The 13682-nt window shown below is 35.2% G+C and overlaps 1 protein-coding gene across 10 annotated transcripts in view; it reads right to left on the bottom strand.

Annotated features, from left to right (window-relative positions):
- The window catches only part of MON2 (MON2 homolog, regulator of endosome-to-Golgi trafficking), a 95831-nt gene that overhangs the window by 36724 nt on the left and 45425 nt on the right, over positions 1 to 13682 (bottom strand). For all 10 annotated transcript variants that reach the window (XR_004620961.1, XR_004620960.1, XR_004620959.1 and 7 more), the window contains 9 exons: positions 13153 to 13337; positions 11790 to 11902; positions 10541 to 10645; positions 10085 to 10165; positions 9933 to 10006; positions 9757 to 9847; positions 5528 to 5629; positions 4075 to 4185; positions 2169 to 2344 (listed from right to left, as the gene is read on the bottom strand). Coding sequence is in view for 5 of the 10 variants with exons in the window: in XM_002919596.4 (XP_002919642.1) it covers positions 2169 to 2344; positions 4075 to 4185; positions 5528 to 5629; positions 9757 to 9847; positions 9933 to 10006; positions 10085 to 10165; positions 10541 to 10645; positions 11790 to 11902; positions 13153 to 13337 (1038 nt within the window). In the remaining 5 variants the exon portion in view is untranslated. The remainder of the gene's footprint in view (positions 1 to 2168; positions 2345 to 4074; positions 4186 to 5527; positions 5630 to 9756; positions 9848 to 9932; positions 10007 to 10084; positions 10166 to 10540; positions 10646 to 11789; positions 11903 to 13152; positions 13338 to 13682) is intronic.

Genomic DNA, 13682 nt, shown 5'->3' with positions numbered 1-13682 from the left:
CTTGAACAAATTAACAAATAAAAACAAAGAAGAATTTTGTATCGACTAGCCAAATACAATTTAGACATTAATGACAAAAGGAAATTGCCTATAGCTACTTTCTCACCACTATATCCACAATTCTAATTCTAGTGGTGAAAATAATAATGAAAATAAATTATAACAGCTAACACTTATTTTTTTATTTTTTCTTATTTTTATTTACTTATTTGAGAGAGAGGAAAAAGGGAGAGAGAGAAAGCACGCAAGCAAGGGGAGGGAGAAGTACAAGCAAACTCCATGCTGATGCAGGGCTCGATCTCACGACCCTGAGACCCCAAACCAAGCGGAAATCAAGAGTCAGATGCCCAGGGGCGCCTGGGTGGCACAGCGGTTAAGCGTCTGCCTTCAGCTCAGGGCGTGATCCCGGCGTTATGGGATCGAGCCCCACATCAGGCTCCTCTGCTATGAGCCTGCTTCTTCCTCTCCCACTCCCCCTGCTTGTGTTCCCTCTCTCGCTGGCTGTCTCTATCTCTGTCNCAAACTCCATGCTGATGCAGGGCTCGATCTCACGACCCTGAGACCCCAAACCAAGCGGAAATCAAGAGTCAGATGCCCAGGGGCGCCTGGGTGGCACAGCGGTTAAGCGTCTGCCTTCAGCTCAGGGCGTGATCCCGGCGTTATGGGATCGAGCCCCACATCAGGCTCTTCTGCTATGAGCCTGCTTCTTCCTCTCCCACTCCCCCTGCTTGTGTTCCCTCTCTCGCTGGCTGTCTCTNCTCTGTCGAATAAATAAATAAAATCTTTAAAAAAAAAAAAAAAAAAGAGATGCCCAAATGACCGAGCCCGCCCCCAGGAGCCCCAATAGCTAAAACTTATTGACTGTTTGCTATATCATGCACTTCCTGTTTTACATGTACTAATTAATTTCATCCCACAATGAAGCCCTATTTTATAACTGCATTGCAGACTAGAAGAAGAAATTTAAGCTTGATTTAAGCTATGGCAGATCTCTTTCCACTTTAATCATCTCAGTATTTTGTAGTATTTAAGAAGATTACTACAAATAAATGAGAAAAATTAATTTTCCATAATAGTCCAAGCATCTCAATCATATAAAACTCAACCAGTCATCATACAAGATAGTATGAGTTCTGCTGCAGAATGAGACAAATACATGCAAACATTTGATAGACCTCTCCACTGCAATGTTCTACCTTAAACTAAGTAAGTCCACTTTGCTCTTCCTTCAGTATTTACTACTTAGTTAATAATACCATCATTCATTAACCTGCCTAAATTAGAAATATGGGAGTCATTCCTTATTCTATTTCCTGTATCATCCTTCACACCCATAATCAATCTGCTAAGTAGCTCCAATCATCATTCTTACTCTCTATTTCTAGAGAACACTGCAGGTTCTCTCATTTCCCATCCACCCCCCATGATGCTGCCACAGTGATATATCTGAGATGCACATCAGATCACACCGCTACTCTGCTTAAAACTCCTAAAATGCCTCTCAAATGTACTGAAGATAAATCCAAATAGTTTATAAAAGCATGTAAGGTCCTTCATAATTTTGGCTCTGCCCTCCTCCAGGGACATAGGCCCCTACCACTGGAATCCTATTCTTTTGTGGCATAACAGACTATTCTCATTAGGATTCCACTTACAGAGCTTATTCCTTTTCCCTGAGATTCTACTTTTAGAGCAAGAGCCATTTACCTGTATAATCAGAGTAACTAGCAAGCATAGTATTTAGAATATACAAGGCACAAAATAAATGAACAAATTTTTAAAAGTCTCTTAAAAGCAACTTCTTAGATTTCCCAATATATGCTGAGAATTAAGTCCTAAGTGTTAATTCACATCTTACCAATGCTTATTTTAATAATACAAAACCCAATCTTTGGATGTGTTACAAAATTTGTTAGCTTGGTGCATTTGCCCTATAAACAACCCTGAAGTCTTGTACAAATGTCAAATGTCAAGTAAACAGCAATTTTTCTATCCTTCCAAAACAACGGTGAGCCCTGATAATTCACTAAAGTCACTGGGGGTAGGATTAAGAAAAACAATTCTAGATCTTAGCCAGGAAGGGCATACATAAAAAATTACCACTTCTGCAAAATTTTAGGATGAAATCCCTCTTTATTACTTTTTGGATGTTAATTTTAAACACTTACCCTTGATCATTTCTGATTGCTCCCATGACTCCAAGCACTAATGGCCATCCAGGCCCAAGACTGTCTCCCTGACTCTGAAGAATCTGCAACACACATTCTAATTGCTTGAGTCGGATATCTGGATGGTTAATACTGGACATCTCCTTTAATGGGTTCAGTAAAAGCAATTGCAGCCTCTGAAAAGAGGGCAAGAAACTAATTAGGAAGAGAGGCTCAAAAAGACAGAAGGCTTTACTGTTGCTTTTTAAATTGAAATTCACCTCCACTCAGACTATAATAGTATTAGAAACTTTTCTAAAACTAAAACACTGAATATGATTCTCTAACTGTTATCACCAGAGGTTTATTTTGTCCTCTTTTTTTAAAATAAGAGAAAATAAAAACCAGTCTTCAACATGTCAAGATTTTGGATTAAATGGAGAGTGATCCTATATCAAAAGACACTAATTAAAGACCCCAAGCAAAAAATAATTTAAAACTTTTTTTTAAAAAAAAGATACTAATTAAAGACCTATATGAAAGTAATCTCACTAAAGAAAATATATCTATTTAAATCTAGCTATATTTGGAGAGAGGAAAACAATCCCCAATTTCCAAAATCAACTTTCATTTACTCTGTTAATATATATCATGAGTATTTAAATTTAAAATTCTTAATACTCCTAAAAATTAAGTATGGTAGACATTAACAAAGACGGTATAAAACTACTGGAGGGGCGCCTGGGTGGCACAGCGGTTAGGCGTCTGCCTTAGGCTCAGGGCGTGATCCCGGCGTTATGGGATCGAGCCCCACATCAGGCTCTTCCGCTATGAGCCTGCTTCTTCCTCTCCCACTCCCCCTGCTTGTGTTCCCTCTCTCGCTGGCTGTCTCTATCTCTGTCGAATAAATAAATAAAATCTTAAAAAAAAAAAGATGGTATAAAACTACTGGAAACCGTCGGAGTTAAAAAAAAAAAAAAAGCACTCTGTTCTGGTCCTTTCAGTATCTGAAAGCACTTGCTTCATTTTTAACTTTTTTCTCTTCAAGGACTCACTTATTTGGTTTGCTGACTGAAAAAACGTTTTAGCTTTCACTATGTGCCAGGTATTAAGCTGAACGTTAAGGATATGGAGCAGGGTTTTCTTTTCAAAAAACTTAGAGGAAAAAATACGAAATCACTAAAATTCTGTAGAAAAAATTCATTAAATTCTATAAGAACATACATCTTTTCTGTCTTCTTTATCATTCTATGCCAAGAGCTAATACACTAGTTGGCACATCGTACATACTCAATAAGTAATACAATTACAATACAGTAAGATAATGAAGGCAATGGAAATGCCTATTAAATGCCTCATTCCTACTCAATCTTCAAACAATGTAACTTTGGTGGACTTTTAAAAAACTGTGTAAGATATATGTGAATGGTTACAGAAGTCAGGACAAGGGACTCAAAAATAAACTCTGGAAGAATAAAATAACTTTCAAAAGTATTTAAAAATAAAAATCTATTTTATTGTAGTTGTCTCTTCGACCACTTGTTTTCTCCCCATGTAAGGATAATTAGAGAAAAAAGTACAGACAGTTAAGGACCAAAGCAAGGAGGCTAATAAAGTAGGGTTTCAAATAAAGCTTCAGCAGTGAATGAAGAGGAAAACTTCCACACTGGGAAACTAGTTCTAGGTAATTTAGTAGCTTTAATTCCATATCATTCACAAGAAGTTGCTACAATTTTTAATAAAGACAATCCTAAAAATCCAGACATATCAACCTTCTATAAGATATCCATGGCCTACATATAAAAAAGAATATTAGGCAACAAAACCCATTCTCAGAATATCATCCGTTTGATAAATTAAGAAAAAATTACATACAGGAGAGGATGATTTTATATTAAGAATTACTTTAAAAAAAATTTTTTTTTACCTGGTTTTGTGAAAGTGGAGGATCATGGTTAAATGTTAATCCTGCTTTAATAAGTGAAGTTAAAGCTTCTGCTCCCCATTCTCTCATTCGAGAGTTTGGATGCTGGCAAACCTGAAGATGAAACATTGAACAAAAACTAAATATTTAATTTGTATACTTAAGCTATGTATCACACATTAATTTGAGAAAAGAAAAATTAAAACATTACATTTTCTGTTCTTTCGCACTTTATTTTTTTTTAAAGATTTTATTTATTTATTTGAGAGAGAGAGAAAGACAAAGCCCAAGCAGTGGGAAGGGCAGAGGGAGAGGGAGAAGCAGGCTCCCTGCTAAGCAGGGAGCTCAATGCAGGGAGCTTGATCCCAGGGCCCTGGGATCATGACCTGAGCCGAAGGCAGACACTTAACCGATTGAGCCACCCAGGCACCCCTGTTCTTTCACATTTTAAAAATTACATCAAATGTTCATCAATAAGGGCTGACTGAAAAATTACATCTAAAATGTAAGTTAGCTTACCTTCTGTATAAGGGGCAAAGGAAGCAATAGAGAGACACAAGATAAAAGATGAAACTAAACAAGTCAGAGAAACAAAAGGATGTCATAAAAGTAAACTGTGTCATCAGAGTAAACAAAAGAAGCAAGCTGACACCAAGGTTCCTAATTTAGGCCTATCCTCATAATCAAATACTGTGTTAAAATCTTAAAAACTTATTTTTGTGCTATTTGGTGAGAGGGTCCATGATAAAGAAATCTGCACATATCCTTTAATAATTCATAAAAGTGATTCCAATAAAATGGAAAAAATAAAGAAAAGGACAAGCACATTTGTTCTTCTTATTAAGAATAATACCTTTCCCAGCTTACTCAAATAATACAAAATGATCCTGGTAACCTAAACCTAAAGTACACATAAACATGTATACTGACAGAAGCAGCTGTTACTAAGAAGTAGCTAATTATTACCAATCATTCCAACCTCGACACAAGAGTATACAAATTCAGATGAAATTCCCTGGTACTATCTATAATTAGTGATATCAAACAGACTTTTTCCCTTTGCAGAAGAGCTATCTCAGAATCACAGGAGAGGCCGTAAAGACATGGTGTTTACTACTAACTCTCAGCCCCAACTGCCTTGAAGTTTCAGAACTCACTGAAACTGAGGTTGATCAAGAGACTGCATAACAAAAGAAAGAGGTCCCAAACTAACAGCTGCAGAAGCCTTCAGAGATTGCATTGATGTATCACCCACTGCCAGCCCAAAAAACCAACCTATTTCTTCACCAAAACACTTATTATAAAACTTTAGTCCTTGATAAATTATACGGATATAAGTACAAGGGAAAGAATGGCAATGCTGATTTTTCATAAGGTTATCCAGAATCATTAGTTCAATGTGTATGTCTTTATTCTTCATAAAAAGTAAACACGGTATTTAAGAAAAAGAAGTTACCTCAAGTAGATGGCCAGTTAGAGGTCTCCAAAGAATTTCTATTCGGTGCATGTTAACTAGACCCGTTTCTAACAATTTGGCAACAGCAAAAAGAGATGGTTCCTAGAGAGAAAACATATTGCATTTTGCTATTATAAGAATTTTTATTACCTCAAATGTAAATAAAACTGACAATACTCTGAAAAGCATGACTACAATTAATATCTAATTAGTATAAAGTTAGCACCAATTTTAACAGAACCTCAGTTATCATGGGACAAGCCTTTCTGCCCACCCTCAAGTATCCAGAAGAGCTTCTAATTGGAAAATTTGGTTAGGAAGAGAATGGTTTCATGAGGTAATAGTGAAAAATTCAAAACTTATTACAGACACACAGAATGGCTAGTCTTCTGACCAGAAGGAAAGATGCATTCTGCCACAGACTAAACTGTGTCCCCTTAAAATTCCTATGTTGAAACCCTAACCACCACCCCCCCCCCGAAGTTGATGGTATCTGGAGATAAGGCTTATAAGGGGTAATTAGGTTAAATGACGTCATAAGGGTGAAACTCTGGTAAGACAGGATTAGTGTCTTAAAAGAAGAGACACCTGAGAACCTGCTAGTGTGCTCTTGAGCACTCCTGCCCCACCACATGAGGACACACTGAGAAGGCAGCTATCTTTCAATCCAGGAAGACAGCCCTCACTAGAACCACCATGCTGGCATCTAGATCTCAGACTTGCAGCCTCCAGAATCATGAAAAAATACATTTCTGTGGTTTAAACCACTCAGTCCGTGGTAATTTGTTATGGCAGCCCAGGCTAATATATATTCTTATTACTGTAGTCTTCAAATGTCCAGGTTTTATGTGTGAATGTCAGGAAGTATGAAAAAAGCAGAAAGAGGACAACAGAAAGAAGGGGAAAGAAGTATGAAGTCAGGAATATGGCAGATATCAGAGCTGTCAGTTTAGACACTAACAGAAAAGTAGCAGAAATAGAAGACAAACCCCTCTCTTCAGTTGCTGGCATTTCACCAACCAGAAAGGGAACCAGTATTGTTTTGAGACAAATATGGTCAGGCTGACCCTTCCTGCATGTGCTAATGCTGTGGGTACCTTAAAAATCTGTGTGGTAGAAAAATGAATCATTGTAAAAACAGCATGATACCTGTGAACTGCCTCTAACTGCCTAGGATTTCATTTTAATTCTACCACTTAATAGCTATGTAACACTGAGTAAGTTACTACTTCTACTAAAGTTTTTTAATCTATGAAATGGAGATAAAAATATACAGAAACAACCATATGTTAGAAAGTATCTGGCATATAGTAAGTCCCCATAAATGTTGCCTAGTATTACTTCCTCCTCTTCCTTCTGCTTATTGTCACCAAGATGTACACAGGAATCATGTGGCATCTGAAAGACTGTACAGATGTCCATGCCTCATAACCAAAAATTCTTATTCAGGAAGCCTAGAATGTGGTCCTGGCATTTATATTTTTAAAAAACTCAACACCAGACTTTTTTAAGATCTTATTTATTTGAGTGAGTGAGCAAGTGAGCAAGAAAGAAAGAGAGAGCACATGAGCAGGGGCAGAGGGAGAGGGAGAAGCAGACTCCCCTGAGCTGAGCAGGGAGCCTGATGCAGGGCTCGATCCCAGGACTCTGGAATCATGACCTGAGCCAAAGGCAGATGCGTAATCGAAAAAACTCTACAGCAGACTTTGATGCACACAAAAGTTAGAGCCACTAGTGACGTGGTTAAGAATCAAGCTCTAGAATGATATTCATGTGGGTTCAAATCCAAGGTCTAACATTTACCAAATAGGCGATCCCAGGCAGATTAGTTAAGCTCTCTATTTTCATATTTCATCTGTAAAAAAGAGGATACTACCACCAAACCTCACCAAGTTGTTTTCAATGATTAAATAAAATAATGTAAGTGCCTGACATATAGTAAACTATGAACAGCTGCTTTTTAATTTTTGTTGTTGTTATACTGAGCTTGGTAATATGCACAAGTATCATCAACCCCACCTTCTTGTAGGGAAGAATTTGCAAACTTTACCATAAGCTACTTCCTCAACACATTAGCACAAATTTCTGAAATGAGGACCAAAAATGAGATGACTGGTCACTTTACAGCCACAATTAAGGGCACTGATAGATACATCTTTAATCCCTAAAATATTTAACTCATTCAGAAGAGTTGACATTGATAAAGCATTTTTTAACAATGAATTGTACAAGTTTCTACTTATTTCAACATCAGCATACTTTACAGTAATTTTTATAGAAAGCATAACTGAACAATAAACTGTTTTATGCTTCCATTTAAAAATTTTTTAAACTTGAATATTTTTATAAACTTTTATTTCTGTTCCACATATACCACTAAACTTTACAAAATTAAATCCAATAACAGAGAAATGAGAACACATTCTCAAGAACATAATCTCCATTCCAGTGCATCCCTATTCTCAATAATTGTTCCCTCTAAGCCTACCTAAAATATCACATCTGCTCCTACCACTCTCTTGAAATTGTATTCTTCCAGGTTAACTATAAACTAATAATAACCAAATTTCCTATTTCTTCTCAATTCTCATTGTTCTTGACTTCTTGTAACAATTTTCTCTTTTCATTTCCACAAACCTGAATTATACCATTCCTTCAATATTCAACTCCAATCACAAACTAATTCATCTTAATTAATCTTAATTCTTTTAGGAGAAATATGTGCTAAAAACATCTTCCATAACAGGACACTAAGGATTCAGAAAATAAGTCTCACATCACTTAGTACCTATGACTTTATTTAAACTTTTATACCACTTTACCACTTAACCATGAGCCAAACAGTTTAATGCTGTTTGAAAGTAAAAATCTTGTATTTCCTTTGTATTTCCTAGCACAGTATCATGTACATAGTAAACATACTGTGGTTACTGAGTGAATACATAAGTTCTCAAGATATTACCATGGAAGCTTGCTCAGATTTCATTAAGGTACTCAATTAAAAATATATTTGTGTGTTAAGAGTTAATCTTAAAGATGTAGGATTATTAAAGATATCAAGAAATTGATTACTTCACTATATTTTGTATTATTTTTGCCTTAACTTGGAGTAAACTATAATACATATTTTCAAACACCTGCATGTTTAGGTAATTCTCTAGCTATGTGCGATAATATACAAAGCTTCTACCTAATAAGACCTTATTAGTTAATCTTTAAATCAGTCTTACAGATGACAATCCACAGTATAAATTATAATTTAGGTCTAGGCAAACAACATAATTTTGGATCTTACAGGTATATGTTAAACAAGTTATAAAGCTGCATTCTCTGCTTTTTAATCGTGTTCTGGGTATCTTCACTTATTTGTAAATGGTCACACTATACTTATTTTAAAACACAGAAAGCATTTTATTTTTTAAGATTTTATTCATTTATTTGAGAGAGAGATGGAGAGAATGAGAACACGAGCAGGGTGAGGGACAGAGGGAGAAGCAGACTCCCCGCTGAGCAGGGAGCCCACTGTGGGGCTTCATCCTGGGACTCCAGGATCATGACCTGAGCCAAAGGCAGATGCTCAACCGACTGAGCCACCCAGTGCCCCAACATTTTAAATAATTTCTAAAATATAAATAAGTTCATATATTCCTGTGCTTACCAAGTATAATAGAAATGGTATTTTGAATACAGAAAGAAATGTTCTTGAATGTCAATATTCAAAAGTATTGCTCTATTCATTCAGTCAATGAGCAAAGCAAAAATTTAATTTTCAAGGTAGGGAGAATCATTACCTTTAGAAAGAAATTATTAGCTCCCTATTTTCCATCCCAATGAAGGCAAGAGAAACTGAGACATATACATATTGCTTGATTTAAATCCTGTATTGCCCCAATCATAAATTGTAATTACAAATATTATTGCGACATTTTATGGAAATGTGGTATTGCCTTTATTCTTTATCAAAATGTTTCTTAAAATACTCAGTACCCAAGAGAATTAGACACAGTTTAAAATTATAATACTTATTAGACATATCACAAACCACATCATGTCTTCTTCACTCCCCCTTCAACAAATAGCAACCTTGAATGGTAAAAGCTCAATAGAGTTGAGATAGCCTGCAAGGTAAGCATTAGTCCCTCTACTAAAATACTAAGATCATAATGAGTGTACACCTTATTTAACTCAATAATGTACCATATTTAAAACAGAAAGATAGAATATCACACCTTATTATTTCCATAGGCCATATCCATTGCTTCTAGGGATAAGGAGCAAAGTGCATTTATTAAATGATGCAATGATACGTCATCAAGATACCTATAATGAAAATGAAGAAATAAAACATTCTGATCTAAAATATACACTAATAATATTTCTATCAGTTTTAAAATCTGATTCTTACTGTGAGCTTTCAAACAATCTTGAAAGTATATTGGAAATCACTGGTAAATCTGTCATCACTGCTGTTGTTAGAACCTAAGAAAAGAATACAATTAAATGTAACATAACAACATTTCAGGAGGCACAAATTGAGTAAAACTAAATAGAGCTTACTGTACTGGGTCCTTCTACAGCTCTCCCAGGTTTCAAGGCACCACCACTACTAGGCTTTAATCCCAGAATCCACACAAGATGCTGTAAAATTAAAGGAAAAAAAATAAAGAAATTTATAAAATTATAAAAATTCTAATAACTAAAATTAAAAATCAGTAGTGATTAAAATTAAAGTCAGAAATAGGTTTCCAATAACTAAATTTAAGTTAGTTATTACTATTCATATAAAATACTTCTTACACCAAGCATAGGATGTAGAACTTAGGCCATTAAGAGAAGCATTCCATCCCTTGTAAAATATAAGCCATGACTTTCTTCCTTTCTAACTTTTCTTTCTTCAAACTTACTGCCTATTCTTTAGGCCTGCCCAGAGCACCAATAGGCATTGCTTAATTTAATTGTTAGCACTTAGCTATAAAAACAACACTGACCTCTGACACAGAGCCTACAACATACCTGTAGAGTTGCCAAGACAAGTTGCCATGATGTTCCAAGAACAGCTCCATGGCAGTGTGCCAAGTTAAGTAAAGTCCTCATACACTGGATATTTTTGGAAGTGAGCTATATATATTTTTAAAAAGATATAATTGTAAGAACTGTTATACATTCTTGTAAAGCAGCATTATCATATTCAAGTATTTTTTGAAATAAAAAAAAAGTATTAAGTAAATGGGTTTGGGTGGTTTTGTATAGAACAAATTAATTTGCTTCAAAGTTTTGTTATCATATATATACATATATTATATAGAGATTCCAGATGGGGAAGGTTAAGTAAGGAGTTTTAACAAATAATATAAAAGCTTACAGAATTGACTTTACTTTACCTTTAACAAATAATATAAAAGCTTACAGACTTGATTTTACTTTACCTTTAACAAATAATATAAAAGCTTACAGATATTACTTTTTTTAAACAAAAGCGTTTAAAGAGGTATAGATAAATGGGCATGTCATATTGGTTTACATCGTGATTTTGAAAATCTACCTGCAAACAAATATTAAGAAACACTGCATAAAGGACAGTTTGACATTGGCCTGGAGTCACAATGGCTGAGTTCAAGTCATGGAACTACCACAGCCTTAGTCAAATTAACCTCTCTACCCATCATTTCATTTCTTTAGAATGTAAAGAGCTGAGGGCATTAAATCAGGTAAAACAAAATTCAATAAATATTAGTTGCCATCATTATCATCATTATTATCATCATGGAGAACATATTTCTTTTAATTTGGTCCTTACTGCTGGTAATTCACTGGAAAATAATGTTTTAAGAATACCACAAGAAGAAATGGCAGATCATGATTTACACTTTCCTTTTTTTCTGATTCCTCTGAATTAACATTTTGTAGAAATCAAATGTCCCAGAGTTGTTCTATATCAAAAGGAAGCCATGTAAACCATTTTTATCCTAATTACATTATTTCAGAATATATCTGTAAGATATATATTATAGCCATGATCCTTGGTTGGAACTAAACTGCTGTAATAGTTACTACTAAAAAGATGATTGAAATAAATTACTTTCCAGGGGAAAAAAAGTTGTGTTATCATAATTGCTTATGATAGTGTCAACTGCTAAGGTATCAATCATCCAGGAAAAAAAAAGCAAGTAACTATAATGATAAATTTGGCAAACACAAAAAGAAAGGTACAAAAGGTATGCTGGATAGTTAGTTGGTAACCAAGGTAAGAAAAGTGCTTTACCATTACTGTTCCCTGAGGCTGGACTGCCAGAGGCTGACCCACTGCCACAACTTGCTGGTGAGATTCACTTGATGGACTTATCATCATAACACTTTGGCCCTGAATGGAATATGCTAGAACACAAAGGAAAGCTTAAATAATTAAGATATACTTCTCACACTGCATTCAAAGTAATGTTATTATTTTATTTTGTTTTATATTGTCTTTTTTATTCATTAGAGAGAGAGAGTGTGTGCACAAGAGCAGGGGATGGGGGAGGCAGAGAGACAGAAGGGAGAGAGAGAAGGGAGAAAGAGAAGCAGACTCCCCACTGAGCATGGAGCCCAATGCAGGGCTCAATCCCAGGACCCTGAGATCACAAATTGAGCCGAAGGCATATGTTAACCATCTGAGCCACCCACGCACCCCAGTAATGTTGTATTTTAAAACACTAATTTGATTACACTAAGTTCAACCATGACACTTATATAGTTATCTATTATCTATATGCAAACATTTTTAAAACTCAGGAGGTATAAAAACCAAGATGAGGGGCGCCTGGGTGGCACAGCGGTTAAGCGTCTGCCTTCGGCTCAGGGCGTGATCCCGGCGTTATGGGATCGAGCCCCACATCGGGCTCCTCCACTATGAGCCTGCTTCTTCCTCTCCCACTCCCCCTGCTTGTGTTTCCTCTCTCGCTGGCTGTCTCTATCTCTGTCGAGTGAATAAATAAAATCTTTAAAAAAAACAAAAAACAAAAAACCAAGATGAGTTAAACAAATTCCAAGTAAAGTAATTTTCTATATAACTTTTTAAAATTATAAAACATCGGCAGACTTTTTCACAAGCAAAACAGAATTAGGACACACTAAGTATTTTAACATGCATTCTCAGTAAACTTTTCTAGTTAGAGGCCAATTTTCACATTTTCAGTTTGAAAACTAAATATCATATTGAAACATATTTATATTACATGTAACAAACTTGAGTGTTTTCAAAGTATTCGACAAGGAAAAAAACAATGTTAATCTAAGTGGTTGCAAGCATTATTGTTCTACTAGTTCCATTAAAAAAAATAAAAACCACGATTTCGACAGTGTGATATAGTTTACAAAAGACTTCCAGATTTATTTTCTTCTATCTTCACAATTATTGTTTAAAATTGGTATTATTTTATTAACTCCTTACTTAACATTGGTATTTAAAACCCCCATTGTTTTAAAGAAACAGAAGTAATTGTAACTCTAAGTCATTAACTTCTCACTGAGGTCACAGAGTCAGTGAGTGAAACAGCAGAGGTTTGAACTCAGAATTTCTACAATCTTTTCTCTACACCATGTCACTCCACTAGATGAAAAAAACTGTGAATAAGCTAAAGTCTTACATTTGTTGGAAAGTGTGGCTGCAGTGGTGGTATTCAGTACAGTAAGAGCATAATGGGGAGGCAGGGAACCTTTGCATATTGCAGTTATAAAGGCGTCTCTTGAAGTTACAAGGCCCAGTCTTCCACAAAGAGCAGCCATAGTCAATTCAGCTTTTAAAATATTCTCGGTGGCAGCTTCATCTGTGCTGAAAAGATAAAGTATTTTATTTAATATGATTAATTTATGTTTAATTATACTGCAAACATGACATGGAATTAGGTATTCAGTGAAGTTGTAAGAAAAGCTATACAAAAATATTATCAAAACCAATATATTTAAGAAGGGATTTTAGCTAATCAACATAATACCTGAAAATCTTAACTGGGTAAAAGCAATATATAATACATATATTCATTATTGAAGAAAATGGTAATGCACTCATTTAACTTAAATATCAAGCATTTTAAAATCAGTAAATCCTGTCATTACGGGAAAAAAACCAGAGATTGATAATTATCATCACTGTAGAAGTAGCGATAAGGCTTGAAGT

This window comes from Ailuropoda melanoleuca, chromosome 15 (genome assembly GCF_002007445.2).
Source record: "Ailuropoda melanoleuca isolate Jingjing chromosome 15, ASM200744v2, whole genome shotgun sequence".
In the NCBI taxonomy this organism is placed as follows: domain Eukaryota; kingdom Metazoa; phylum Chordata; class Mammalia; order Carnivora; family Ursidae; genus Ailuropoda; species Ailuropoda melanoleuca.
Note: the sequence above shows the minus strand (reverse complement) of the source record. Positions and strands in the feature narration are given on the sequence as shown.